Genomic DNA, 27,736 nt, shown 5'->3' with positions numbered 1-27,736 from the left:
GGGGGAGGGGAGGCGGCTGGGGGGGGGGGGCGGAGGGGGCTCTTGCCGCCACAGCTCTCTCGCCGCCTCTCCCCCCCGGCGGGAGCCGCTCTCAGCCTCTTTGCACTAGTCGCTCCGCTCTCTCGGTCATGTGACCTTAACGTAACCGGACAGGAAAAGCCCCGCCGCCGCCGCGCCGGAGACACCGACCGCGGCGGCAGCAGCAGCAGCAGCGAGAGGCAGAGGCGGCGGCGGCGGCGGGGAGCACGGCCAAGGCTGCCCAGCGGTGCCTCCCCCACACCGCCCCCCCTCCCCGCCGCAGCAGCACCGGCGACAGGTAAGCGCGCACCGCCGCCGCCTCCCGGGGCCGGTGCCCACGTGCCGCCCCCACAGCCCAGGCTCCGGGAAGGCGGAGGGCGGGGGCCACCGGAGCGCGCAAACGGTTCCGGCAGCGGCGGTGGCAACAAAGAAGACGAATGACCCCCACCCCCCCCGTCCCGGGGCTTCGGGTGAAGGCAGGCGGAGGGCCCGGGCCACACGGGGACCCGGTTCTGGGAAGCGAGGGCGAGGGGGCGCCCCGCGGGGGGCGGGGGCGGCGGCGCCTGGCGCCGGGGCTCTGGCCGCCTGACAAAACCATCCCCCGGAGCCAGGCGGCGGCGAGTCGGCGGCGGCTCCATCCGGGGCTTTGCGGGAGGGGGAGGGGACGGAAGCCGAGAGGGCGGGCGGCGGAGCGGGGGAGGGAGGAAGGGGAGGGGGGCGATTCGCGTTCCGTTCCCCGTCGCCGGTCCCTCCCTTCCCGCCGCCACCGCGAAGCGCGTCCCGAACGGCGGCGGCCGGTGAGCGTCCCGCGCTGGAGCCCCGAGAGGCGGGCCCGTCAGGTGCGTAATCCTTCCGACGCCTCGCCGCCGCCTCCTGCTGCCGCCGCTGCCGCTGCTTCTTCAGCGGCAAGGCCGCGAGCTGCGGAAGTGGGTTTGGGGGAGGGGAGCGGGGAGCGAGGGGGAGGGGAGGGATCCGGTCGGACCGGAGCAGGCCCGGCCTCTCTGGCGCTTCTCCCAGCTGCAGCGGCTCCTACAGCTGCTGCCGCTACTGCTGCGGCTCCGCCTCCCCGCTCGCGGGCGGGGGCGCGCACGCGCGCTTCCGGCCTCTTCGGGTCTCGCGCTGTCTCCCGCTCTCGCGCGCGCTCTTCCCCTCGCCCTGTCTGGCCACCTCCCCGCCCCCGGCGCCGAGCTGTTGCGCCGGCCGGGGCGTTGCGCACGGCGTAGGCGTCGGCATTGTGTTAAACTCCGCGGGACTTGGGCGAGCGCGCGCGCGCACGCGGGACTGAGGGTGGCGGAGAGCGTGAGGCGCGGCCCGAGTGCGTCGCTCCTCCTCTCCCCTCCCCGCCCCTGTAGCTCCCTCGGGGCTGGGGGCGGGGCCTGAAGTGCCGGGCGCCGCGGCCCTGCCGGGCCCCCCTCCGGTCCGGGCGGTCCCGCCCCGGCCCGGCCCCCGCCCCTTGAAGCGGGGCGGAGCGAGGCTGACGGGGCGGCCGTTGGGCCGCTCTCGGGCGGGCGGGGCAATGCGGGCCTCCTTGGGCGCTGCCCGGGGCCGCCCGCTGCGGCCTCTGCAGCCGGTGTGGGCTCGCTGAGCGGCGGCCTCGAGCTTCCGCTCCACGGGCGATCTGCGCCTCGGATAAGCCGAGACTCGCCCAGGGCTGCGCTGTGGTTTCTTGGCTGCTTGGCCTTGGGCCGTGGGACCGGCCTCCGAGCCGCGCTCTCCGCACATGTGGCCGTCACACCCGGATAGGGCTCCGCGGAGGGGAGGTTGGGGCTCGGAGTCTGCTTCCCGGGGCCAGAGTCGTTTTCTCTGTGGCGAAACCCCCAAACCGTGAATTTTTAAACAAGGCTGAGAACTGGTAATGGCCGAAAATGCTTTAAGAAGCAATGTTCTCACTTTTAGCTGGTAATGAATTAAGAGGGCAATGAAGAAGGCGAGGGCAATGAAGAAGGCAAGGGCAGCAGAGCAGGCAAGAAAGTGATTGGGTGGAGTGAAAATGCAGTTATTGCTACGCCATTTACTGCACGAACTTCATCTGCTAAACTCCTAATTATGCCCTAGGGAAATAACCCAGACCCGTTGCTCCCCCCGCTGTCTGCAGTGTTCATTAGCTCTTCATCTTACAGCCCACTTAGAGTGTGACTCTCAAAAGTCTATTCATTTCCATAGGTTAGTGTTTTAGTAAAATAAAGCATTAAAAGATCGGTGCCCCGGGGCTCAAGCAGAACTCTAAGGTGCTCTGGATTTCCTTAAGTGGGCTGCCCAGTCCTCTCTAGGATGGATCTCTGTTTTGACCCATTACCTTAATGGGTCACTGAAGTAGGGTGTAAATACCAACATCATTTTTAGTCTGAGGGGCTTGACATTTTAATAGAAAATCAGAATTAAGTTTTAAACCCTCATTTCTCTGATTTACTACAAACCAAAATTAATTGTTAAAGTACATTTTTATTTTGCATTCCAAGTAATCTTGTGTGTCCAGGGCGTTTTCAAACTGCTAAAAGTAATTTTAAAGACGCTTATGACTAATACTGCATTCCTTTAAACTGGGCGTTTCTCACTTAATTTGTGGTTTGTAGAAGTTTATTTTCTAGCCAGAGAATTGACCTGCTATTGAAACCATCGCAAGATCTCAGAGTACAAGAAGTGGTGTAACAGTGGTGTTAGTGTCGAAAGCGCCAGCAGTCACCAGTGGAGTCCTGGTAGAGGGTGGCAGAGAAACCACCGCTAGAGCTTTGCTGCACAGACCAGCTGCCTGCTTGCCAATTTTGAAGCTTTTCTTCAAAAAGGGTGTAAATAAATTGTGCTCCCCAAACTCTTCTCCTGGAATCCTCCAGCAGCAGAGAATAAGCACTGGATGTATTACATCACAGAATAAATCTGCCACCATGACCGTTTCTTTTTTCTCCGATGATTAATATGAACTTTGCCCTATCCTCCAAAACCTGCACTTTTGTAATATAAAAATTATTTATTAAATAATATAAAATTGTATTTACCCCAGTCCTTCAAGAAGATACGTTGCCCTGTATACATGGCCCTATATAGGGAGTTGTGCTTTCCCCATCTTTGGAATCATGGACCTAGAAGCAGGGCATGAAGGAAACAGCTAAGGCTGGGATACAGCCTTTGCTTGGGATCAGCTTTGCTGATGTTGGAGACTCTCCTGCCATTTCTTAACCTGTGTCTTGCTGCTTCACCCCTGGACCTACTCGCCTTTCGCTTGAGTAACTTTGAACCTTTGGACAAGTAGTGTCTTGCCACGCCATCACAGTTAGGGAGGAACTGCTGGTCAACTGGAGACTTTACCATAAGTTTCAAAATACACCTGACAAAGGGGCATTTGTTACTTTTCCTAATTCTGTGTGATCTTTGGGTCATAAAGCAGGGCCCTGAAACTCAAAAAGAGAATTGCAAATTGTTTTTTCCCTGAAGAAAAAAAAAACTTTTTAACATTCTAACCATTAAATCAACACTTACTAACAACCTTTTTTAATGCTCAAGTAGGTTATAATTTTTATTAGCAAATTCAAGATAAATAATTAAATATTGCTTTGAATCCACAGTAAATAAGAGTCAGTGTTTTACAGTGCTAATATGCCCTTAACAGAGGAGTCATTAACCATAGAGAGAACACTTATGAGGCATTGGTTAAGACCTTTTTCTTTTTGTTTTTTCTTTTTTTTCCTTTTTTTTTAAGTGCAAAGGCCAAGTTTGAGACATGTATTTTAGGCTCAAATACATAATCTGCTCACATGCAGCAGGTTTGTTTGCATCATGTGATATTCACACATCAATAAAACTATGCAGAAAGATAAGAATTTATAAAGCACATTACTGTATCTGGCTAAGTACTGATCAGACAAATTTTATCCTTTACAAGACACTTTCATGTACAGTTTCTTTAGTGTGCACTCCTGAGTTCTGCATGAAGCAAGGGTAAACATCAAAACTGTGAGCACAATATCAAAGTATACACACGTTCTCCCTACACACCTCCTAGTCATTTAGATTCTCCAAGTCCCTAAAGTGATTCTGAACAGGGATTGTCTTAAAAGTGGTCTGCCATCCCCTGTGAATCCCCAGGATCTTTTCATTTTCCATGGGGTCAAAGCTATTTTCATATTGATACTAAGATGTTACTGGCCTTTTTCACTGTTGACAAAATGTGTCAACACTGGGGAGGTCTGCATAATTCAAATGAGCTGACATTTTCCAAATGACCAGTGGATGACATTGTCTTGAATGAGTAAAAGATTGATTCAAAGTGCAAGACACAGCAATGAATTTTACCATAGTAGAGCAGGAAAATTCCATTCATTGATATACTTTAAGATCCCACAGCTAACCTTTAAGAAACTACTGCTTGTCAAGTTTTGGTGTAATATCAAAGAATAATATCCACAATTACCTGAAAAGGCTATTAAATGTTTCTTTTTTATTTTTAACTGCATATGTGGATGAGACTAGATTTTCTTTAATACTCAACCAAAACAGACATAACAGAATAACTGGAGAAGCAGGGTAAATGCAGAATCCAATTGTCTTCTATCAGAGATTTGTAAAAATACAAAAAGATACCACTTCAAATTTTTTAAAAATGCCATTTCACTTTTTTTATTCTTTTGGAAAACATAATTTTTTTTCACAAAAATGTGTTATTTATGTTAATGTACAACAGGCTTATTATTGCTATGTCTGATTGAATTAATATTTTTAAATTTCTCAGTTTTAATTTCTAATGTAAATATCAATACTTATTTTCCATATAAACAAAAGCTCTTTGATGTACTCAGTAATTATAAAGAGTCTGAAGGTTCCTGATGCCAAAAATTTGAGAAACCATGAAATAGTGAAGTAAATTATTCCATTAAGACTGATCTAAAAATATATTTGGAGCTCCTTTCTGAGAAGGTATATATTCAGAACTATCCCTATAGGTGATTATATTTTCCTCAGATTTCCTCAGATCATGTATTCCTCAGATTATATTTCCTAGTCATGATAGAGCATATGAAAAAGAATGGCAGTCTACTTTGGGATTACTAGAAGCAAATGAAATTAGGTTTTAAATTTTGCTGCATGGTCATATTAGGTTTCCTTAAAGTTGATTGTAGCATAATACCTTTAGAATTATCACTTTAATATCAACTCTTTATCAGCATAAATCTCAGACCTGCTTCCCTTTGACACCTAAACCATCCATGAACTGTCTCCTTCTGACCTTATACTCAAATTAAAAACTAATTTTAATGTTCACTTAAGCAAAATACAATTTTAAAGAAATATTTTACAAGTGCATTGCTATTCAAAGTCAAAATAAGTGCCATTGGTTAGTGTATGTCCCCTCTTTTTGTAATTTCTATGGTGGAGGATTAACTAAAGAAATGTTAAGAAAAATATGCCAGTCTGTCACCACAACTAAATAAGATACATTTCCTAGCCTTGAAATACAGTTTTAAAATATATTCAAATTCAAACAGCTAGCCTCATTCAAGTTTACTTTATAGGTCTTCAAATATTAATTATTAATAATGCTAATTGAAAAAGCTATTTTTTTCTTCCTGGTAAGTGGTCTAAACTACTTGAAAGAATCAATCTTACTTGTGGATAGTGCTTTTCTGTTACTGATGTGTCCTGTGCATTGCAATATTCATTTATGCTTCACTTAAATAAAATCAAAGACTTCAGAGGACCCTTTTAGTGCCCTTGAAATGGGTAGTCTAAGTGATATTTAGTATCTTAGAAGGGCTGTTATCTTTAAAAAGTGAATCATCAATTCCCAAAAGCTGTTTTGGTCTCTTGTTCTTATACCAAAACTGAAGGAGGAACTTGAGTTGTCAGAGTATAGTGTGATTATATTCATCCCTTTCAGCTATTCCTCCAAAAGATGAGTAACTTAAGGATCAGCCCACCATGTGTCTATGTGATGGCAGCTAAAAATACTGGTCATCTAGGTAGTGTCCCATTTTCAGAGTGAGTCAGTGATAAAAGGTGAAGGATTAAAGTGTTATTAATCTGTTTCAACATACAATCTCTTACAGTCTCCGAATTTACTTAAGGAAAAAACCACCTTGTACAAATATACATACATAAAGAAGACATTCTATGAAATCCCACTTTTAAGAATTGACTCTCTTCTTTATCTCTAATTTTCTTTCATTCCTCTCCTCACAATTCTGATTTGGTAAGACAAATGATTTTTTGTTTGTTTGAGTTCCATTTATAGTGTTGAATGGGTGGGGGCTTTATTATACAGGTCTTCAGTTTTACATCAGGTTGTTGGTCCTCTGTGACTGGGACTGATGGTGCTGTCACTCACTAGAGCCAGACATCCTGGGGTGAGAAGTCAAGTGGGCCTTAGGAAACATTACTACCAACAAACCTAGTGAGGTATTTCAAATCCTAAAAGATAATATTGTTAAAGTGCTGCACTCAATATGCCAGCCATTTTGGAAAACTCAGCAGTGGCCACAGGACTGGAAAAGATCAGTTTTCATTCCAGTCCCAAAGAAGGGCAGTGCCAAAGACTGTTCAAACCATCATACAGTTGCGTTCATTTCACATGCTAGCAGGGTAATGCTCAAAATCCTTCAAGCTAGTCTTCAACAATATGTGAACCAAGAACTTCCAGATGTTCAAGCTGGATGTAGAAAAGGAAGAGGAACCAGAGATCAAATTGCCAACATCCGTTGGATCATAGAAAAAGCAAAGGAATTTTTAAAAAGTCTGCTTCTTTGATTACACTAAAGCCTTTGTGTGGATCACAAGAAACTATGGAAAATTCTTGAAGAGATGGGAATACCAGACCACCTTACCTGCTTCCTGAGAAATCTGTACACAGGTCAAGAAGCAACCGTTAGAACTGGACATGGAACAATGGACTGGTTCAAAGTTGGAAAAGGAGTATGTCAAGGCTAGGTATTGCCACCCTGCCTATTTAACTTGTACGCAGAGTACATCATACGAAATACCAGGCTGAATGACTCATAAGCTGGAATCAAGATTGCCAGGAGAAATATCAATAACCTCATATATGCAGGTGACACCCCCCTAATGACAGAAAGTGAAGAGGAACTAAAGAGCCTCTTGATGAAACTGAAAGAGGAGAGTGAAAAAGCTGACTTAAAACTCAGCATTCAAAAAACTAAGATCATGATGTCCAGTCCCATCACTTCATGGCAAATAGATGGGGAAAAAGTGGAAATGGTGACAGATTTTATTTTTTTAGGCTCCAGATTCACTGCAAACAGTGACTGCAGCCATGAAATTAAAGACACTTCCTCCTTGGAAGAAAAGCTATGACAAACCTAGACAGCACATTAAAAAGCAGAGACATCACTTTGCCGACAAAGGTATATAGTACAGGCTATCATCTTCCCAGCAGTCATGTATGGTTGTGAGAGTTAGACCATAAAGAAGGCTGAGTACGGAAGAACTGATGCTTTCAAACTGTGGTGCTAGAGAACACCCTTGAGAATCCCTTGGACAGAAAGGAGATCAAACCAGTCAATTCTAAACGAAATCAACCCTGAATATTCATTAGAAAGACTGATACTGAAGCTCCAATATTTTGGCCACCTGATGCCAAAATATTGGAGCTGTCTCATTGGAAAAGACCCTGATCTGGAAAAGATTAAGGGCAGGAGGAGAAGTGGGTGGCAGAGGATGAGATGTTAGATAGCATCACTGACTCACTGGACATGAGTTTGAGCAAACTCCAGGAGATAGTGAAGGATGGCGAAGCCTGGTGTGCTACAGTTCATGGGGTCACAGAGTCGGACATGACTTAATGACTGAACAGCAATAGAGCAAGGTAGTATTGTGTAAAGAGTGTGGAATTTATTCCCAGAATACCAGGGTTTCAGTGGACCCCTGTTAGTTTACAGTTTTAACATCTTTGAACTATCATGTAGTGATTTAAGGATGTGACTTCTGGAGTCAGACACACCTGGCTTCTCCAAAGACTTTCTGACATAAATCAAGATTTTGGAGCTCCGGGCCAATATCAGTATATATAGAGAGACCATCAAGTTCTCTGTGTCCCGACTGAAGTGTCTCAAAGTATCTCAGTCCCAACATATCTGGACTAACAAGTCTGGATGTAACCTCATGATTGTCTCCCACAAAACTGGGTTTCTGCCCATGTGTCCTCCACTGCGGAGAATCACATGCTGATTCTAGGGGTTGTCTAAGATACCTTGATCCCCTACACACACCCTCCTCCGTTTAATCCACCAGTCAACCAGTTCTATTGATTTTTTTTAATCTGTGTTTTAAATTCTGTCCCTCTCCCTCTATCTTCATCACCACCATCCAATCTGTCATCTGTCTTCTAGACCACTGGAAGACCTCCGCTCTCAACCACTTCTAACAGGTCTCCTCTTGCCCCCCACTGCGCCAACACCCCCCCCCCAACACACACACACACACACACACACACACACACACACAATTTGGTTAGCCTTCTAGCTGCAGCCAGAATGATACGTACATCATAGGCAACTGGTCATGTCACCCTGCTTCAAGTCCCCTTTGGCAGCTCCTCTTGCTCTTAAGATACAGACCAGAATCCTTAACAAGGCCAGAGTCTCCCACCTCGCCTGCCTCATTTCCTCTCTGGCTCTTTTCCCTTCAGTGACATTGACCTTTTTTCTTAGTTCCCCAGTTGCATCTTGTTCCCTCCTATCTTAAGGCGTTTGTAGATGTTGACCCCTCAGCCTGGGATACTCCATCTTTGCCCAGTTAACTCTGCTCATTCTTTCAGTTCAGTTCAGTTGCTCAGTCGTGTCCAACTTTTTGTGACCCCATGGACTGTAACCTGCCAGGCCTCCCTGTCCATCACCAACTCCTGGGGTCTACCCAAACTCATGTCCATTGAGTCGGTGATGGCATCCAACCATCTCATCCTTTGTCAACCCCTTCTCCTCCCACCCTCAGTCTTTTCCAGTATCAAGGTCTTTTCAAATGAGTCAGCGCTTCACATCAGGTGACCAAAGTATTAAGAGTTTCAGCTTCAACATCAGCCCTTCCAATGAATACTCAGGACTGTCTAGGTTGGACATAACTTTCCTTCCAAGGAGTAAGCTTTTAATTTCATGGCTGCAGTCACCGTCTGCAGTGATTTTGGAGCCCCAAAAAATAAAGTCTGCCACTGTTTCCGCTGTTTCCCCATCTATTTGCCATGAAGTGATGGGACCGGTTGCCATGATCTTCGTTTTCTGAATGTTGAGCTTTAAGCCAACTTTTTCACTCTCCTCTTTCACTTTCATCAAGAGGCTTTTTAGCTCCTCTTCACTTTCTGCCATAAGGGTGGTGTCATCTGCGTATCTGAGGTTATTGATATTTCTCCTGGCAATCCTGATTCCAGCTTGTGCTTCCTCCTGCCCGGCGTTTCTCATGATGTACTCTGCATATAAGTTAAATAAGCGGGGTGACAATATATAGCCTTGACGTACTCCTCTTCCTATTTGGAATCAGTCTGTTGTTCCATGTCCAGTTCTAACTGTTGCTTCCTGACCTGCATACAGATTTCTCAAGAGGCAAGTCAGGTGGTCTGGTATTTCCATTGCTTTCAGAACTTTCCACGGTTTATTGTGATCTACAGAGTCAAAGGCTTTGCCGTAGTCAATAAAGCATAAGTAGATGTTTTTATGGAATTCTCTTGCTTTTTCTATGATCCAGCAGATGGCAATTTGATCTCTGGCTCCTCTGCCTTTTCTAAAACCAGCTTGAACATCTGGAAGTTCATAGTTCACATATTGTTGAAGCCTGGCTTGGAGAATTTTGAGCATTACTTTACTAGCATTTGAGATGAGTGCAACTGTGTGATAGTTTGAGCATTCTTTGGCATTGCCTTTCTTCAGGATTGGAATGAAAACTGACCTTTTCCAGTCCTGTGGCCACTGCTGAGTTTTCCAAATTTTCTGGCATACTGAGTGCAGCACTTTCACAGCATCAGCTTTTAGGATTTGAAAGAGCTCAACTGGAATTCCATCACCTCCACTAGCTTTGTTCATAGTGATGCTTCCTAAGGCCCACTTGACTTCAAATTCTAGGATGTCTGGCTCTAGGTGAGTGATCACACCATCGTGATTATCTGGGTCATTAAGATTTTTTGTACAATTCTTCTGTGTATTACCATATCTGTCCTTTATTGTGCCCATCTTTGCATGAAATGTTTCCTTGGTATCTCTAATTTTCTTGAAGAGATCTCTAGTCTTTCCCATTCTATTGTTTTCCTCTATTTCTTTGCACTGATCACTGAGGAAGGCTTTCTTATCTCTCCTTGCTATTCTTTGGAACTCTGCATTCAGATGCTTATATCTTTCCTTTTCTCCTTTGCTTTTTGCTTCTCTTTTCACAGCTATTTGTAAGGCCTCATCAGACAGCCATTTTGCCATTTTGCATTTCCTTTCCATGGGGATGGTCTTGATCCCTGTCTCCCGTACAATGTCACGAACCTCTGTCCATAGTTCATCAGGCACTCCGTCTATCAGATCTAGTCCCTTAAACCTATTTCACTTCCACTGTATAATAGTAAGGGATTTGATTTAGGTCATACCTGAATGGTCTAGGTTTTCCCTACTTTCTTCAATTTAAGTCTGAATTTGGCAATAAGGAGTTCATGATCTGAGCCCCAGTCAGCTCCCAGTCCTGTTTTTGCTGACTGTATAGAGCTTCTCCATCGTGGGCTGCAAAGAATATAATCAGTCTGTTTTCGGTATTGACCATCTGGTGATGTCCATGTGTAGAGTCTTCTCTTGAGTTGTTGGAAGAGGGTGTTTGTTCTTTATGGTCCAAATCTCACATCTGTACATGAGTAGTCGAGTAGAAAAATGATAGCCTTGACTATATATCTTTTTTGGCAAAGTGATGTCTCTGCTTTTTAATTCACTAGGTTTAATACATCTAGCTCTGTCATATCTTTTCTTCCAAGGAGCAAGTGTCTTTTAATGTCATGGCTGCAGTCACTGTCCACATGCTTTGATTATTAATCATTATAATTAGCAATGAAACAAACAGTAAGAAGACAGTATCCTGTGGTATTGATCAGGATTAAATTATGTGTGTAAAGGGTTATTATAAACTATAAAGCACTGTTAAGAACATAATTACTAGCATGAAGAAACACGAGGTGACATTTTAAAATTGAAAATTTCTTCCAAAATGTAGCACACATTAAATTGATGAGAATTCTAAGTTAATCTAGGAAAAATAGAAATTGAACTTTTATCCCAATCACGCAACTAGTCAGGGGCCAACCTGTCATTGGAACTCAATGCTCTTCTTCTGTCTAAACATATAGTCATTTCTTTAATGAATACTGAACACCAGACAGTATGCTTAGGCACATGAATAAAACAATAAATGATAAGACTCAATGCCAACTTTCCAAAAGCATCAGGCAGGTTCACGGGTCCTCTGGAGGCAAAAAGACCCTTCAGTCTGGAAGGTCAGGGGAATTTTGCAGAGGACAAGTAGAGGTAGAGGAAGGGACAGGTCGTCAGTGGTGGGTCCCTCTGCAAGGGGTACGTTCCAAGGCCCAGTTCAGACTGGTCCCATCTCCTGACTCTTTATGAGTAGAAATCAGGTTGCTGAGCTGCTCAGCTTTGAGAGGGAGGCCTCTGAGCAATGAGGATTATGTACTGTTAGGAGCCCAAGAATGGCCTGGGCATTGAGGATCTTCTGGGCAAAGAAAACTGCAGCTCATCTCCCAGTTCATCCAGAATTCCCCAAGTGAGTAAAATACATCATTTTATCTCCCTTGTCATCAACACACTCAAATGAAACTGGATTTGCGATAATGCAGTTTTTTTGCGTATGTTCCATCTGTTGAATGCAGTACCACTGTCCTTCCTCTAGAAGTATATTCTGTCATTACGTCCACCTTTTTATGTAGAAAAGCCCTCCATCCCTAATAGGTATATGAATATTTGATATGTTTTCTTGCAAAATAAAGAGGGAGCACACTCTGTCAGACCCCCAGTTTCAGGATTGGTTTGTTTTTAGTAGGTCTGGGCAGCCCAGAAGTCTGGAAACCAGTAGTTGAGATTAGCGCTAGAGCATGGAGTGCAGAGTGAGCAGTGGTGGGGTCATCTGGGGTCATGCAAGCCACGCTGAGGAATGTGGCTTTCATCCTGCAAGCCGCCGGGAGACTCGAGGATTTTCACCAGGATGGTAACATCAGATTTGCCCTGGGAGAGAGAGTTCTAGCTAACCTGTTCCATGTGGATAAATGGGAGAGGCTGGAGCTGGAAATGGAGATGAGCAGGGAGGTAGAGTTAAGGCATGGGGTGGGATGAAGAGTTTTAATTGGCCGCGTGTGGGTATCTGACCGACATGGGTTCCTGCCTTGGTCAAGGGGTGGATGATGGCGCCATGCGCTGAGCTGTGGATACAGATGGAATAGGTTTGTGTCGATGGCTTTTATTGTCCTTTGGGGATTTGAGCTGATTTGCCTAGTCTGAATTTAGGGCTCATGCGGGACAGCCAAGTGGGAGTGGATTGAATCGCCACGGAGAGTCTGCAGAGAAGTGGGCTGTGGACCAAAGGCAGAGGAGCATCTGCAAAAGAGGAACCTTGATGGGGGTTAAAATAGAATAAAGAGCCAGAGGTGAGAGGAAAACCAGAGTGCGTTGTCCTGGAAGCAGGGCCTGAATATTTATGGAGCAGGAGGGAAGGGTATTAAATGCCGCAGAGAGGTCGAATAAGCTGCTCTTGCATCGGGCTGGGGAAGAGGCCCTCGGTGACCTTGGTGGGCAGTGCAGGGCAGCAGGAGTGATGCGGTTGGGTGAGCAGTCGATGGTGGGAAGAGCAGATGTCCATTCCCACAAAGGGAGGGTAGTCTGGAGCAGAGCCAACCCATGAAGATGCTCCGTCCTCAGCCTACGCAGCGTTGTGCAAGTAAAGGCTCATGGAAACGATTATGAAGGGGGCCCCTGGGGCAAGAGCAGTACTGTCAGCCGGGCCGGGGTGGAGGGGGGGCCGAGTACCCCATCCTACCCCCTTTTCTCACACTCATTCATACACGTAACAGTCAGGGGGCGGGGTATGATTTCTCCCTGAGAAAGACGGGTTTTTTTGGTCTCTAAGATTTTAAAAAATTGATGCATGTGGGTTTTCCCCCCATGTGAATTATGAACATATGACACATTTTCTTTGTTTTTCCTCTTCTCAGAGATTCTAGACACATGTTCTTCCTTCTGTATTGGAAAAACACTTTCAGTTCTTTTTCTATTCTAGATGGTCCTAAATTGAGACCCTAAAATAACTAGTAGACCCTCTTTAAAAAGAAACATTTTGCAGTTTTATCATAGTTTTAATCTTATCATCTGAATAAGATATTAACGTTTGTCTGTTGATGGAATGAGGTAGGGAGCCATTCATTTTGCTAAATTGAAGAGATGATATATATTCGTTAATGTAAAAACCCCAAACCTCAAAATCATCCTGTAAATTTATTGATAAATTTGGTGAAAATTTTATACGTTAAAAATTCTCTAAAACAGAATCAAAAGAAAGTAAGAAAAATGTTATCATCAACATCCATGAGAGAGGGCTCATTTCTTTATATACAATAGAGTTTTATAGATCGATAAGGAAAAAATAAAATAACCTGATAGACAATGGGCAAAACTTACAAAGAGAAATAAGAGAAAATAAAAAATATACTTCATCAAATTCATAGAAAGTAAAAAGTGATACTAGCAAAGAGTCTTTAAAAAGTGTTAATACCCACTGTTGGCTAGAATGTGGGGAAATGGGTAGAGTTGGGAGTGGATGAATGCTAGTGTGTATCCTTAATATTTGAATCTCTTACAGCAATGTTCACACTTTAAAGTAGCCATTAAAAATCTCCAATTAATTTTAAACTAACATACTTGTATGTAGTATGTTCCAACAAATCAGATGAATTCCAGTTTAAATCCCACTTCTTGTACTTATGGATTCTGTAATCTAGGCAAGCTACCTAGCCTCTCTAAGCCTGTTTCCTCTTTTGTAAAATGTGGGTACCATCTCTGTACTAAAGTTTTAGTTGATCAGTCGTGTCTGACTCTTTATGACCCCGTGGACTATAGCCCACCAGGCTCCTCTGCCCGTGGAATTCTCCAGGCAAGAATACTGGAGTGGGTAAGCCATTCCCGTCTCCCAAGGATCTTCCCTACCCGGGGATTGAACCTGGGTCTCCTGGATTGCCAGCAGATTCTTTATTGTCTGAGTTACCAGTGGGTAGCAAGACCTCACATAGCTCAAGTTAGCATGAAAATAAATGAACGGCATGAAGAGAATGGTTAATGGTGAACATTCCATAAACAATAACCTCTTGTTACCATCAAAAGGTAAATAGTAACTGCTTACTATACTTGTCAATGAAAGTGACACCCAAAGCTGCCTGAGCGTGGATGTGTTCATGATCAGAGTCAGGGGCCATGATAAAGCAGCTCAGCCCAGTTTTCTCTAAAAGGTATGATACTTTTTGCAGAGAAGGGCAAGTTAGTGTTCTGGCACTTTTCAGAGAACAGCTTTGAAGACTAGTTTCTAGAGTTCTATCCTAGTCAGGTTAGAGTGTGTTTCTTCATCATCCCAGTTACTTTGCCCCCTGGCAGCATCTCTGGCTTTCATCATGAGCCCTAGGCCTTTTCTCTGTCTCTTCTTTCTCATCTTAGTGCTTTTGCCTTCTCTGACGTGTGCAGAAGACACTGGGGAACTAAGTTCCCTATCCACACCATCAGTGTTTATGTGCAGGTGAGGCTATCACACTCAGGAGCTACAGCCAACATGGGTGGCTCTCCTGCCTCTCCTACTTGGATCAAGCTCTTGATAGAAAACACAAAACTTGACATTTTGGAGTCTTGCTTTGTGGTCCACATCAGTCTCTTAATTAAAGTGTCATTCCACTTTGCTCATTTATTTTAGGGCGTACTTGTCAGTTTCTGAATCTGCCAGATCATCTCTAGAACAGGAAGGAGGTTGGGGAGTTGAGCACCAGCTGAGCAAGAACCGAAGTTTCTGTTTTTGTCTTTAAGTTTATTGGTAACTCTTTGTCCACGGTCACTTTCCTGATTCTGAAGTTAAACATCGTAGTTTTATCTATTTTTAATCTAATTAATTAATGTGTGATGAGCTTTTCTCTTTCAACTTTTTGAGATAATTGTGGATTCACATGCAGTCGCAAAAAATAAGAGAGATCTCATGCACACTTTACCCAGTTTCCTCTAATGGAACAATCTTCAAAATTCCACCCCCATTATAAGCAGGGTACTGACGTTGACACAGTTGACCTGCAGAACATTTCTGTCTCCACACAGCTCCCTCCTGTTGCCCTTCTATAGCCAGACATCATTGGCCTCCTCTCCCCTCACCCCTCCACCCCTCACCTGTTCTCCGTTTCTGTGATTTTCAAGAATGTTATGTAAATGGAATCATACAGTATGTAACCTTTAGGGACATAACTCACCCAGGTTGCTGCATATGTTTGTACTTCATTTCGCCTTAAGGCTGAGTAGTTTCCTGTGGTTTGGGCATACCACACTGTTTAACTGAAGGACATCTGGGTAGATTCTAGTTTTTGACTGAGGAATAAAGGTGCTGTGGATATCCAAGTACTGGTTTTCATATGAACCTAAGTTTTCATTTCTCTGGGATAAATGTCCTTGGGTACAATTTCTGGATAGCATTATAGTTACATACTTAGATTTAAAAGAAATTGCTGTTTTCTGGAGTGGCTACACCATTTTACATCCTTACCAGCAGTGGTGTGAGTAGTCCGTTTCTGTGCATCCTTGCCAGCGTTTGCTTGTCGATGTTTTGGCCACCCTGACAGTGAATGTCACTATCGTTTTAGTCTGCTCTTCCCTAATCACTATTGAACATCTTTTCACGTGTTATTTCGCCATCTGTGTATCCTCTTAGGTGCGATGTCACTTCAAGTCTTTCTCCCATTTTCTAATTCAGTTGTTTTTGTACTATTGAGTTTTGAGAATTCTTTATATATTCTTGATATTAGTCCTTTATCAAATTTTTTTCTCCTAGTCTGTGGCTTATCTTTTCATCCTCCTACCAGGGTCTTCTTCAGAACAAAAGATTTTAATTTTTCTTGTTGTTGTTATTTAGTTGTTAAGTTGTGTCCAACTCTTTGGGACCCCATGTACTGTAGCCCACCAGGTTCCTCTGTCCATGGGGTTTCCCAGGCAAGGATACTGAAGTTAGTTGCCATTTCCTTCTCCAGGGGAACTTCCCGACCCAGGGATTATACTGGAGTTTTTTGTGTTGGCAGGCACTTTCTTACTGAGCCCTCTGGGAAGCTCCTTTAATTTTTATGAAGTCCATTTTATCAGTTTATCCTTTTATAGGTTGTATGTTTGATGAATCCTAGAGCCTCTTTAGATTTCTTTCGTCCCATGTTTTTCCCCAAAAGTTATAGTTTGGTATTTTCAATCTGAACCTGTGATGCATTTTGAGTTATTTTTATGTAAGATACGAGACAGATTAAAATTCTTTTTCTGTTTTCCTTTTGCTTTCTTTTTCTTCTCATCTATGGGAGTTCATTGGATCCCACAGCATTTTTGAAAATTGTTCTTTCTCCACTTAATTATTTTTGTGCCTTTGTCAAAGATCTACTGTACATATTTCTGTGGGTCTACACCTGAGTTCTGCTCCACTGATCTGTGTGTTTATTCCTGTCAGCGCCATGCAGCCTTGAATACTATAGCTCTGTAACACCTCTCAAAATTAGACTGATTCCTCCCACTTTATTCCTCTTTTTAAGAACTATTTTAGCTATCCTAGTTTCTTTGCCTTTACATAAACATTTTAAAATACTCTCATCTGTATCTACAAAAAAAATCTTGCTGGGATTTTGAGAAGAATTATAGCAAAGCCATATATCAATATAGAAAACTGATTTGTGTTATGTCTTCCTAAACATGTCTACTTGTCTTCCTACAGCGTGTCTCTTCATTTATTTAGATCTTTGATTTCTTTCATCAGCATTTTCCAATTTTCAGTATGCAAATCCTATACGTTTTGTTAGATTAACATTTATGTATTGCATTTATTTGTAATTGTAAATGATTTGTTTCTAACAAGTAAATTTGTGTCCACATGTTCAGCATTAGTATATAGAATTACAATTGACTTATATGTTTATCTTGTATTCTGTGGCATGACGAAAGTAATTTAATAATTCCAGGTTTGGTAGATACTTTGGGATTTCCTATGTAAAAGTCATGTCATCTGCAAATAGGGACAATTTTATTTCTTCCTTTCCTGTCTGTAAGCCTTTTATTTCCTTGCTTGCTTTATTGTGCTGGCTAAAATGATTACATTGAATAGTATGCTGTATTGGATAGTGGGAACAGACATCCTTGCCTTGTCCTCAAGTGTAAGGAGAAAGCGTTTGCTCTTTCTCACCATTAACTATGTTATTAAGTATAATGTTGATGTATGTGTGCTGGGCTTTTATGAATGCTATTTGCCCATGGGAAGGAGCAGTTTCCTGATGCGATGCACTCGCTCCCCCAGAAGCAGTTCCCTTGATGCAGTTAGATTGAGGCTACATGGTTTGCTGGAGTGAAGGAGGAATAATGAGCTTAGAATTTTCAAGATTCAGATTTAAATTTTGACTCCCCACCCCCACCCCTCACCATCTGACCAGATGGCCCTGGCTAACATAACTACTTACCCGTCTCGAAGCCCATTTCCTCCTCTACAACTGACGGAGAAGAGCACCTGTCCTGTGTCCTCACCCTTGAGGAATAAGGCATGTGGGGGTTATTATAGCCCTGCCAAGGCTTCCCTATCTACACAGCAGGAGCTGGAGTATTGCCCAAACTTACTGAGATCTTTCTGTCTTACTCTCTGCTCTGCCCTGACCAGCACCTTAATTTACGCATCTCTCTAGAAGGTTTGACAACTTCTAATGGATCATTAGAATTTTCATTTGAAATCTTAAACTTAAAGACCAAAGACCCAGAAATGTTTGCTGTCTGGCAGGCTGACCGCTCAAGTCCGGTTCCTGGTTCCCACACTTAAACCATCTGTATAAACTCGGGCGAAGCATGCAGTCCCCGAATTCCCCATCAGTTTCATCATCTGTAAGATGGGAAAAATGATGGAACTACTTGCCAGGGCTGTTGTGAAGACTGAATTTATATCACGTTTCTAGCAGTGCCTGACCTATTAGCCATGATCATTACTGTTGGTGACTATAAGGACACATACTGATTTGTGAACCACCTTCTTAAAAAAAAAAATTGTTTGCCTTGCAGATTTTTTAAAAAATGGATTTGGCCAACCATGGACTTATTCTCCTGCAACAGTTAAACGCTCAGCGAGAGTTTGGTTTCCTGTGTGACTGCACGGTTGCCATCGGCGATGTGTACTTCAAGGCACACAAATCAGTTCTTGCTTCATTCTCCAATTACTTTAAGATGTTGTTTGTCCATCAGACCAGGTAACTAACGTGGTTGATAATAATCTAATGAATGTAGCCTCTGACCTTCCACGGCCCTCTTTCCCACTGAACCTGCTCTTTGCCCTCATCAGGACCATGGTTCTCATGACCTCTCCCTAGGCTCCTAGTCCCTCGTGACCTCACCTGCCCCAGGGAGCCCCTCCACCTCCAAACAGCCGCACCGGGGCTCCCCCCCGCCCAGTCCAGATCGCAGCCTGGGGTCCACTAACAAGGCAGCTTCCTCCTCCAGTCCTGCCCCGTGTCTCCCCTTCCCCCTCCCCACAACTGGACTTTGAGTATTTATCTTTAGTCTCCTAATGAGAAGCTTGGCAGCATGAATTCCCACCGTGTCCTTCTTTTCTCCCCTAAAATGACTCCATCTCCTTATTTTTTTTCTCCCCGTCTGTTCTGTCTTGGAGAAAAGACATCCTGGTTTCTAAGGAAGACGATGCTCCTGCTGCCCTCGTGTTCCCAGGTTCGCCGTAGTTTCTATTCTGCATTTTTCATTTTTAACTGGTGCCCTCCCCGTCATCCCCGAGTCTGTGAAGGCTCAGCACTTCGGCGACACCGCTGTCACCTGCCTGGTGGCGCTGCTTCTCCTTGTTGCCCTGTGACAGTTCTTCAGAGGGTGGTCTGTGGCCTCACTTCCCCACTCCTCATCCTGCACTCTGTGTCTACACGGGGACTGCGGTTTCCACCCCATCGCCCCACAGACCTCATTACTCCCAAGGTCACCTCTTCTTCAGAACCCCGCTATCCTCCCAGTCACTGCTGCCCGTGTCCTCTGCAGCATTTGCGCCTGTTTCCTTCCTTCTTCAGGGTTGTCGTCTGCATTTTGATGACTCTGAATCCCCCTTGTTCTTCTGCCTTCTGCACAGGCGCCTCCTGCAGTTTTGGTGAGTTGAGTCTCCTCGCTGCTTTCTGTCTGCCTCTTCTGACGGGTGCTCCTCTTTTCCTGGACCTTGCCTCTACTGGAAACCAGTTCACAGCCCTGGCCTTGCTCTTTCTCTGTCTCCAGAACTCTTTTATTTCCCAAGGCCCCAGGCTGTCTGCTGGACCTCTAGAATTGAATATCCTCTTTTATCTCATTTTGCATGACTACAGCTGAATTAAGTCTGCCCAGAAGTGCCTCTGGCTTCTCTATTTTATTTTTTCATCTTCAAGTAACCCATAGTTAAAATCTCTCTAAAACTGCCCCCAAATCATGTTTTCTTCACATTCGTTTTTTCCTGCTGTTCTCACTTCCATTTCCTAATCATTTTCCATATTACTACCAGATTAATATTCCTAAGCACTGCTTTGATTGGCGTGTGCCTTTGTTCCAAAACCTATCAGACTGTGTTATTCTTTTGATTGGAAACCTAGAGGACACTCATCACACATCAGAGTAGCACACAGATTCTTCTTTCTGTCTTTCAAGGCCCAGCAGGCAGGGAGCCTGACCTCCTTCCAGCCAGTTTCTGAAGGCACCCCCTCAGGACATTCCATCCCCCACTTTGACCACACTTTGTTGGCCTTGCGCCCACTCCCTGAGCCATAGTCCGCAGCCGCAGGTCATCTCCATCACCCCCACCCCCAGCCCTCCAGCAATCAAGTGAGCTGAAACGATCCAGGCAATCAGTCTTTTCCGCTCTTACATCTCAGAGCACTTTATTCATGCCATCCTGTAAGAGCAGCATATTTTCCCTTTGTTGTTATTTTTGTACTTGCCTCCCTTCCTCGATTGTAAGATGCTGGAGGACATTCTACAAATGTTTTGAAGGTCACAGCCTATAGTTCACGGATTTGTGTATAATAGCCACTTGATAGATATCTAGAGGAGCAGAATGGGTGGTTAATAGGATTAATGGCAGGTGGATGTTGCTTTATCTTTTGACCCTAAGGATGCCCCCTGTTCCTTTATTGCTAATGGATACCGGAAGTCTCAACACAGTGAATTAAACTGTCTTGCCAAGGGGCCGGTTTTCATTTTGAGGAATAAAAGAATACAGTGTAATGATTTTTAAATAGATGCAGGAAACTGACTATAAGTGTAGTTACTCAGTAACTAAGTCGTACTTGACTCTTTGTGATCCCAAGGAAGTGCAAGTGTGGAGCAGTGAGCAAATACCATTCTAGCAAAGGAGTGTGGTATCGGTGCAGAGAGGAGCCCCAAGTTCAAGCAACAGTGTGTTATTGCCCCGGAGCTGGCATGTACTGTTTGGGAAGGGAGAATGCTTAGGCAAAGACCAGAGCCCTGCTCTTAACTGCTGACTACTGTAGAGATGCTGAAGTTGAAGCTCCAATACTTTGGCTACCTGATGCAAAGAACCGACTCATTGGAAAAGACCCTGATGTTGGAAAGATTGAAAGCAGGAGGAGAAGAGGGTGACAGAGAATGAGATGGTTAGATAGCATCACTGACCCAATAGACATGAATTTGCGCAAACTCTGGAAGATTCTGGAAGACAGGGGAGCCTGGGGTGCTGCAGTCCATGGGGTCACAAAAAGTCGGACGTGACTTAGCAACTGAACAACAGCAGCAACTGTAGGGGAGACCAAGAATAGTTTTTCACACTGAGAGAGTGTTTTATGTCTGCAGTTACCACTAGATGTCTCTGTTTTATGGATGCTTCCTAAGTATAACTTCTGATAGTTTCTCACATTACTTTTTTTAAAACATTATTTTTAAATCCTTATTTTCAAAATCTTTTAAGCCCATCCTTTACTTAAAGGGTCTAGTGAAGGGAAGATTAAAAATGTAAATGACTGTGAAAGTTTTTAGGAAGGGCTTGTAGCTTGTGCAAAAACTGTATTTTTCCTCCATAAAAGTGTTACGCCCAACATACATCTACAAACCAAACCACTTACGTGTAAGTATATTGTAGACAGCTGTTTCCTTCCCCAAAGCCTGGGATGTGACCAGAGTGGCCTCGAGCAAGCTGAGCAATTGACAGGAGGTCTGGCTGCCTGGGAGGGATACCCATGGAGGACACTGATGGCCGGAATGTGACATAAGGAGCTTTTTAAAATGACTTTTTAAATGTCTTGAGTGTGTCTATGTGCTTCTGCTTTAAGAAAAAAAAAGATGAAGATGAACAAATCAAGATAAATTGGTGTCTGGCAACCTCCCCGGGCCCTGGGTGCTGACCGCAAACCCCAGGGCCCCACTGCTCTCTGCCTGGGGCTCCTCACCTGTCCCCCGGGCCCCAGAGTTTTTCCTGCCTGTAAGCCTGGCTGAAGTGTGGATGGGGCCTCCCCAACCCCATCCCTTCTTTGCCCTCAGAAATTGCACAAAGTTCCTTAAAATTTGAGAGGCTTACTATCCAGTCACCTCCATTCACAGTCAATAGACAGAGGACAACTCAACTTATACAATAACCAATAAGGGGAAATAATAAAATTTACAACAGAGTTTTTCCAGAAAGGGACCCCGCCAGGGATTTACCTTTCATGGAGGCTCCTTTTTCTTTGCCGTGGAGGCAGGGGGACTCACCACCCTTCCTCCTGATTGAAGAAACATTCCATCCCCACAGATGGTAACATTCCCCGGTGTCTGGGCTCCTGGATAGAGAATTCTGACCCGGGAGGCACGGGTTCAAGCCTGGGACAGGAAGATCCCCTGGAAGAGGAAATGGCAACCCACTCCAGTATTCTTGGCTGGAGAATCCCATGGACAGAGGATCCCAGCGGGCTACAGTCCATGGGGTCACAAAGAGTTGGACACGACTGGGCAACTGAACACACAAGTCCCCACGGAACAAAAGGTGCTCTTTAGGCTCCTGGGGTGATTTGCATCTTTCAAGGCCTGTGGCTTCCCGTTCTCTAGCCTCTGCCTGGCCCTGGAAAGATTCCCTGCTAGTTTAGTCTTCAGTCCGGAGTTGACTGTTTACATTATGAAAGTTTTCTTCACCACACCAAATCCCTGGAGCTTTATTTTGAATGTTGAATTTTCCTAGGGCATCTCAATATGTTTGACTATGCACAGAATATTGTTGGCATTTATCTTGGCTTAAAGGAAAGGGCCACCTGTATTGGCATTCCTATTTAAAGGAATATAAATAATTGAAAGGACTATAAAAAAAGTCTGTAAATAAAGACATGAATGATCTGTGTGTCTTAAAAACAGTCACAAAAACTCTTTCCCTTTCTGTTGTCAAAGGGGTACTAGTTTTTTTGCTTGATCTTTGCTTATAAAGAATATATTCTATAAAGCCTTCCATACTTTATAGTCAGACATTTTACACATGATTATTTGTATGCAGGCATCTTGAAATTTACACACATTGATGGTAATACAGTAATTATTCAAGTATATTTTATCACAGATAGCTTTAAAAGCCATTTAATAGTCACTTGCCTCCCCCTTTTTTTAAAAAAACAGAATAAAATACTACATTTAGAAGAGCAGATTACACTGTTACTATTTTAGCATATTGGAAAATACTTAAGATAAATAGCTAAAGGTCCCCAAAAGAGTCATAATAGTAATAAGTGGTATAATGGAAAATGATTATAAATTCTAAAAGCATTCAAGGTAAAAGTCTTTGTGGTTGAAAAATGCATTGTCAGAATATATTCACTCAGTGGGTGACAGCACTTACACCTCATGTAGGTCTTTATCGCATCGATTTATGGTGATATATCAGGTTTTGTTTATTTACTGATGATTTAGGGAGGGTTCTTGGGAGCTTTTTGTTATTACTGCTTGAATCTGTACTCTGTTTCTAGGATGATGCAAACACTGAAGTCTGCAAGTTAGACCATCAGTTTTGCCACAGCTCCTTTTGGTACCCTATATAAGCCACTGAACCTTGGGGAATCTCGGTTTCCATATCAATGATCATTCCAGATCTGCCTCTTCTACACAGGATTGTTTTAATGGTCCAAAGAATCTTGGTGTCTTGGCTTCGAAGTTAGACTCAAGTTTAAGTCCCACCACTTACTAACACTGATACTGAGCAAGGTATAAATCCCTTTGAGCCTCAACTCCTTATCTGTAAAGTGTGAATTGTTGTTGAGTCACTCAGTCATGTCCGACTCTTTGAGACCTGGTGGAGCCCACCAGGCTCCTCTGTCCATGGGATTTCCCAGGCAAGAATACTGGAGTGGGTTGCCATTTCCGTCTCCAGGGGATCTTCCTCACCCAGGGACTGAAGCTGAGTCTCCTGCGTTGGCAGGCAGATTCTTTCCCACTGTGCCACTTGGCAAGCTCCAAAATGCGAATTAATGGCAATTCAATGAGAAAATGCCTATAAATCCCAGCTGCAGTTCCAATGATGGGGATGATTATATTTGATAAACTGAATTGTCCCATAGCTGCTTTTCATGTGATCCAGTGATACTGAGATGGTGATCAGACTCCACTGGAGCTGGAATGTGGCTCACCTTCCTGGTTCTTCCCAGGTCTGCTGCACTCTGCCCGTCGTGCTGGAGAGAGCAGAGGGGTTCAGAGCAGGGACAGGAGATTTAGTTTTTCTTACTTTTGTGGTCTTGCTCTTAGGCACCAGTCTAACTCCCCTACGTTATGTTGTGTGACTCTTAACTTAAAAGATCTGTTGAGCTCCAGGTGGCATTGAATCAATATAAAGTCCTAGACATTTAGCTAAAAGATATGCACATCAGGGATTCTTAACCGTTTACTGGGTCATGGGCCATTCAGCACTGGATCCTCTCCATAAAACTCAAAGTTGTTTATAAACGATATAATTTTACATAGGTTACTAGGAGAAAGACTACTTCAAGAATCTATGAGTTAAGATACCATATTTCTTTAACATGAATTACCCTTTCTTGGTCCTTTAAAATATCTTTATTGTATTCCTGCCTGTTCTGTTAAGAAGCCTATTAAGTTTTAGAATTAAATTGCATAGGTTCCCGTTGAACACCCTTTTGAGTGTTCCAGTTCATGAAGCTCACAGTAAGATATGGGAGATGGGTCTTGTTTCATTTGCCTCCTAAAGAGCCCTCCTGGTTTTTCCCTCGGGTTTTATGGAATCCCTTGAGTCACGGGCGACATCCACTGACAGCCTTTTCTCTTGTCTCTTCCAGTGAGTGTGTCCGCTTGAAGCCCTCCGACATCCAGCCGGACATCTTCAGCTATCTCCTGCATCTCATGTACACAGGGAAGATGGCGCCGCAGCTGATCGACCCGGTGCGGCTGGAGCAGGGCATCAAGTTCCTGCACGCTTACCCGCTGATCCAGGAGGCCAGCCTGGCCAGCCAAGGAGCCTTTTCTCATCCCGACCAAGTTTTCCCACTGGCGTCATCCTTGTATGGCATTCAGATCGCAGATCACCAGCTAAGACAAGCCACCAAGATCGCCTCGGCGCCTGAGAAACTTGCCCGGGAGCCGCGGCCGCAGGCAACCCGGATGAGCCAGGAGCAGGGGCCCGAGGCCTCCCAGCTCTCCCAGCTGCCCTCCAACCTGAGTCAGGTGAACCGGACACACATGACCCCCTCAGACCCGCTGCAGACCTCGCTGTCGCCTGACCTCGTCTCCACGCCTGTTCCTCCCCCACCCCCCGGGGAGGAGACCAACCTGGAAGCCTCCTCGTCGGACGAGCAGCCCGCGCCCCTCACCATCGCCCATGTTAAGCCGAGCATCATGAAGAGGAACGGCAGCTTCCCCAAGTACTACGCCTGCCACCTGTGCGGGCGGCGCTTCACGCTGCGGAGCAGCCTGCGGGAGCACCTCCAGATTCACACGGGGGTCCCCTTCACGGCCAGCCAGCCTGGCGAGAGCCGCGTGCCCCTGTCCTTGTGCAGCAACGCGGCGGACCTCGGCAAGGACGCCATGGAAGTGCCAGAGGCGGGCATCATCAGTGACAGTGAGCTCCAGCACATCTCAGACTCGCCCATCATCGATGGGCAGCCACACTCGGACACGCCGCCGCCCTCGGACATCGCGGACATTGACAACCTGGAGCAGGCGGACCAGGAGCGGGAGGTCAAGCGGCGCAAGTACGAGTGCACCATTTGCGGCCGCAAGTTCATCCAGAAAAGCCACTGGCGGGAGCACATGTACATCCACACCGGGAAGCCTTTCAAATGCAGCACGTGCGACAAGAGCTTCTGCAGGGCCAACCAGGCGGCCCGCCACGTGTGCCTCAACCAGAGCATCGACACCTACACCATGGTGGACAAACAGACTCTGGAGCTCTGCACCTTTGAGGAAGGCAGCCAGATGGACAACATGTTGGTACAGACGAACAAACCCTACAAATGCAACTTGTGTGACAAAACGTTCTCCACTCCCAACGAAGTGGTTAAACATTCATGCCAAAACCAGAACTCAGACGTGTTCGCCCTGGAGGAGGGGCGATCCATTCTCCTGGGCAGTGGGGACTCGGAAGTGACGGAACCGGACCACCCGGTGTTAGCTTCCATCAAAAAGGAACAGGAAACAGTGTTGTTAGACTGAATGTTACTTATCTTTTTAAAAACTGTCATTTTTACAAAGACTCTCTTCCTTCCCTTCCCCCAATTCAGAACTCTTGTTCTCCATGGCATGATACAGAAAGGTCCCGGCCCCATTACCCCCACCCCTCCTGCCCTGTCCCCAGCCCCTCCTCTTCAAGGTTCTGTGCATTATAAACCTGGAACATATTTCTTTAATTCAGGGGATATTGGAAAGATAATGGTCAGTAGTACTTATAAGCTCATAGACTTGGAGACGTTTTACATGATTTAAAAACCTACTTGGAACTAATGAAGGGTATATAACATAACAAAACAACTCCAATGCAAGTTGGCAAGCTAAAATTATGACTTTCCCTGGGTAATAAGTCTCCCTTCTCGGAAAAACAATGCCTGAAAAATACAGCATGCTTCTTAGAGATACAGTGGGGCTCTGTAACTATGCAAAATCTAGAGGTGTGGGGAAACTTCAAACCCAAGAAAACATTCTTAGTAGTTATCCTGCAGGTGTCTTATTTCAGAATGCATCCTTTGAGATTATGTCCGGTTAGGAAAAATCATTAGTTGAGAAATCTACTTGAACAAAACACAAAAGAGAAAAAGTAATAATGTGATGGCAATCTTAATTTTTGGATAAAACATGACAAGCTGTGGGTCTGTGTGTTTGGAAGAGAAAATGTGTGGATACTTGCTGTAAACAGGTGAATTAATGCACATGCCTTATCTAATTGCTGGCTTTTTTCAAAGCTGAATAACAACAAAATATGTGTTTCAGTTTCCAACAAATTTGTTGGTTGTTTTAAAAATCAGACTTGAAAGTACCATTCTATAGATTGTCTTTCTGAATAGAAAACAACATGCCATTCTAGCAGTTGCCAATGGTAAATTTGGTTTTAGCACCAGTCAACTGCTTTTAAATCAGTGTGAGTATGCAGGGGTGGGGGAAAGATACAAGAATATGCATCTTACAGGGAAAGTTGTGAGCAAATGTACGAACTTTAATGACTTTAAATGTTAATGCTGATAGTTTACTGGCAACATTTATTGAAGCATCAAAAATGGCAGAGAAAAATCAGGACAAAAAATTGCTGTTTGGGAAAATATTTTGATGTTTAGTCTCCCATTTCTAAAAAAAAAAAAAAAAAAAAACTGAAATTTCCTCCATTGGCCTGAGAGCAGTAAAAGTTGTCCATTAATCTTCCTTTAGGCCAATAACAGAATGGTCTCACAGGATAAAACAGGAGCCAGAAATAAGGACCAAAGGGGAAAGGGAAGAACAGTTAATAACTGTGCTGTACGTGTATGTTAAAAACTGAATATCCCGTCATCCTACTTCATGTATAGTTGAGTTCTAAGATTTGTAAAGTTTTTATACATACTTTCATTGAATAAACATTTGATTAAATGGGTATATGATTTTATCTCAGTATTACTTTGTCTGTCAAAAAAAGAGGCAGGAAGGGCTATTAGAGAACCTTGCCCCAAGTCACTTTCTTGCTGTATCTCCTCTTGAACCTGCTGAACTCTGGGCCAATTCCCCTAACCTGGGGGGCACCTTTTCTATTTGTAAAATGAAGACAGTAACGGCACGGGATCATAAAATTGTGAGAATCAAACAGGTAAACAATGTAAGAAGAAGCTATGAAGAGTCAAAGTTTGACCACAAGGTAGTCTGGATATTGACTTATTCAACTTTGTTTTTTAAAGGAGGAAAAAAGCGGTCAAAGTGTTTGCCTAAAGATGACACAAATACAGGCTATATCAACCTAGATTATTAAATACTAATATCCACTGATTCCATATTTTTAAAAAAAACCTACAGTAGTCCCTCCCCACTTACCCTCAGTGGATACATTCCAAGAATCTGAA

At 44.4% G+C, this 27,736-nt stretch overlaps 1 protein-coding gene across 1 annotated transcript; it reads left to right on the top strand.

Annotated features, from left to right (window-relative positions):
- The first annotated feature begins 843 nt into the window (after positions 1–843).
- On the top strand, positions 844–25,974 carry ZBTB2 (zinc finger and BTB domain containing 2). The gene is made up of 3 exons (XM_068985458.1): positions 844–857; positions 18,285–18,469; positions 24,500–25,974. The coding sequence occupies exons 2-3, from the start codon at positions 18,297–18,299 to the stop codon at positions 25,869–25,871; spliced, it is 1,545 nt and encodes a 514-aa protein (XP_068841559.1). The 5' UTR covers positions 844–857; positions 18,285–18,296; the 3' UTR covers positions 25,872–25,974.
- Positions 25,975–27,736: the final 1,762 nt, after the last annotated feature.

This window comes from Capricornis sumatraensis, chromosome 13 (genome assembly GCF_032405125.1).
Source record: "Capricornis sumatraensis isolate serow.1 chromosome 13, serow.2, whole genome shotgun sequence".
NCBI lineage: Eukaryota > Metazoa > Chordata > Mammalia > Artiodactyla > Bovidae > Capricornis > Capricornis sumatraensis.
This window is presented reverse-complemented; position numbering and strand designations above follow the sequence as displayed.

What these genes read in the sequence shown, in the direction of transcription:
- ZBTB2 (XM_068985458.1), top strand. Translation starts at nt 18,297, where the DNA reads ATGGATTTGGCCAACCATGGACTTATTCTCCTGCAACAGTTAAACGCT. An exon ending in TTGTTTGTCCATCAGACCAG is followed by an intron (nt 18,470 to 24,499) that starts GTAACTAACGTG and finishes TGTCTCTTCCAG; the next exon opens with TGAGTGTGTCCGCTTGAAGC.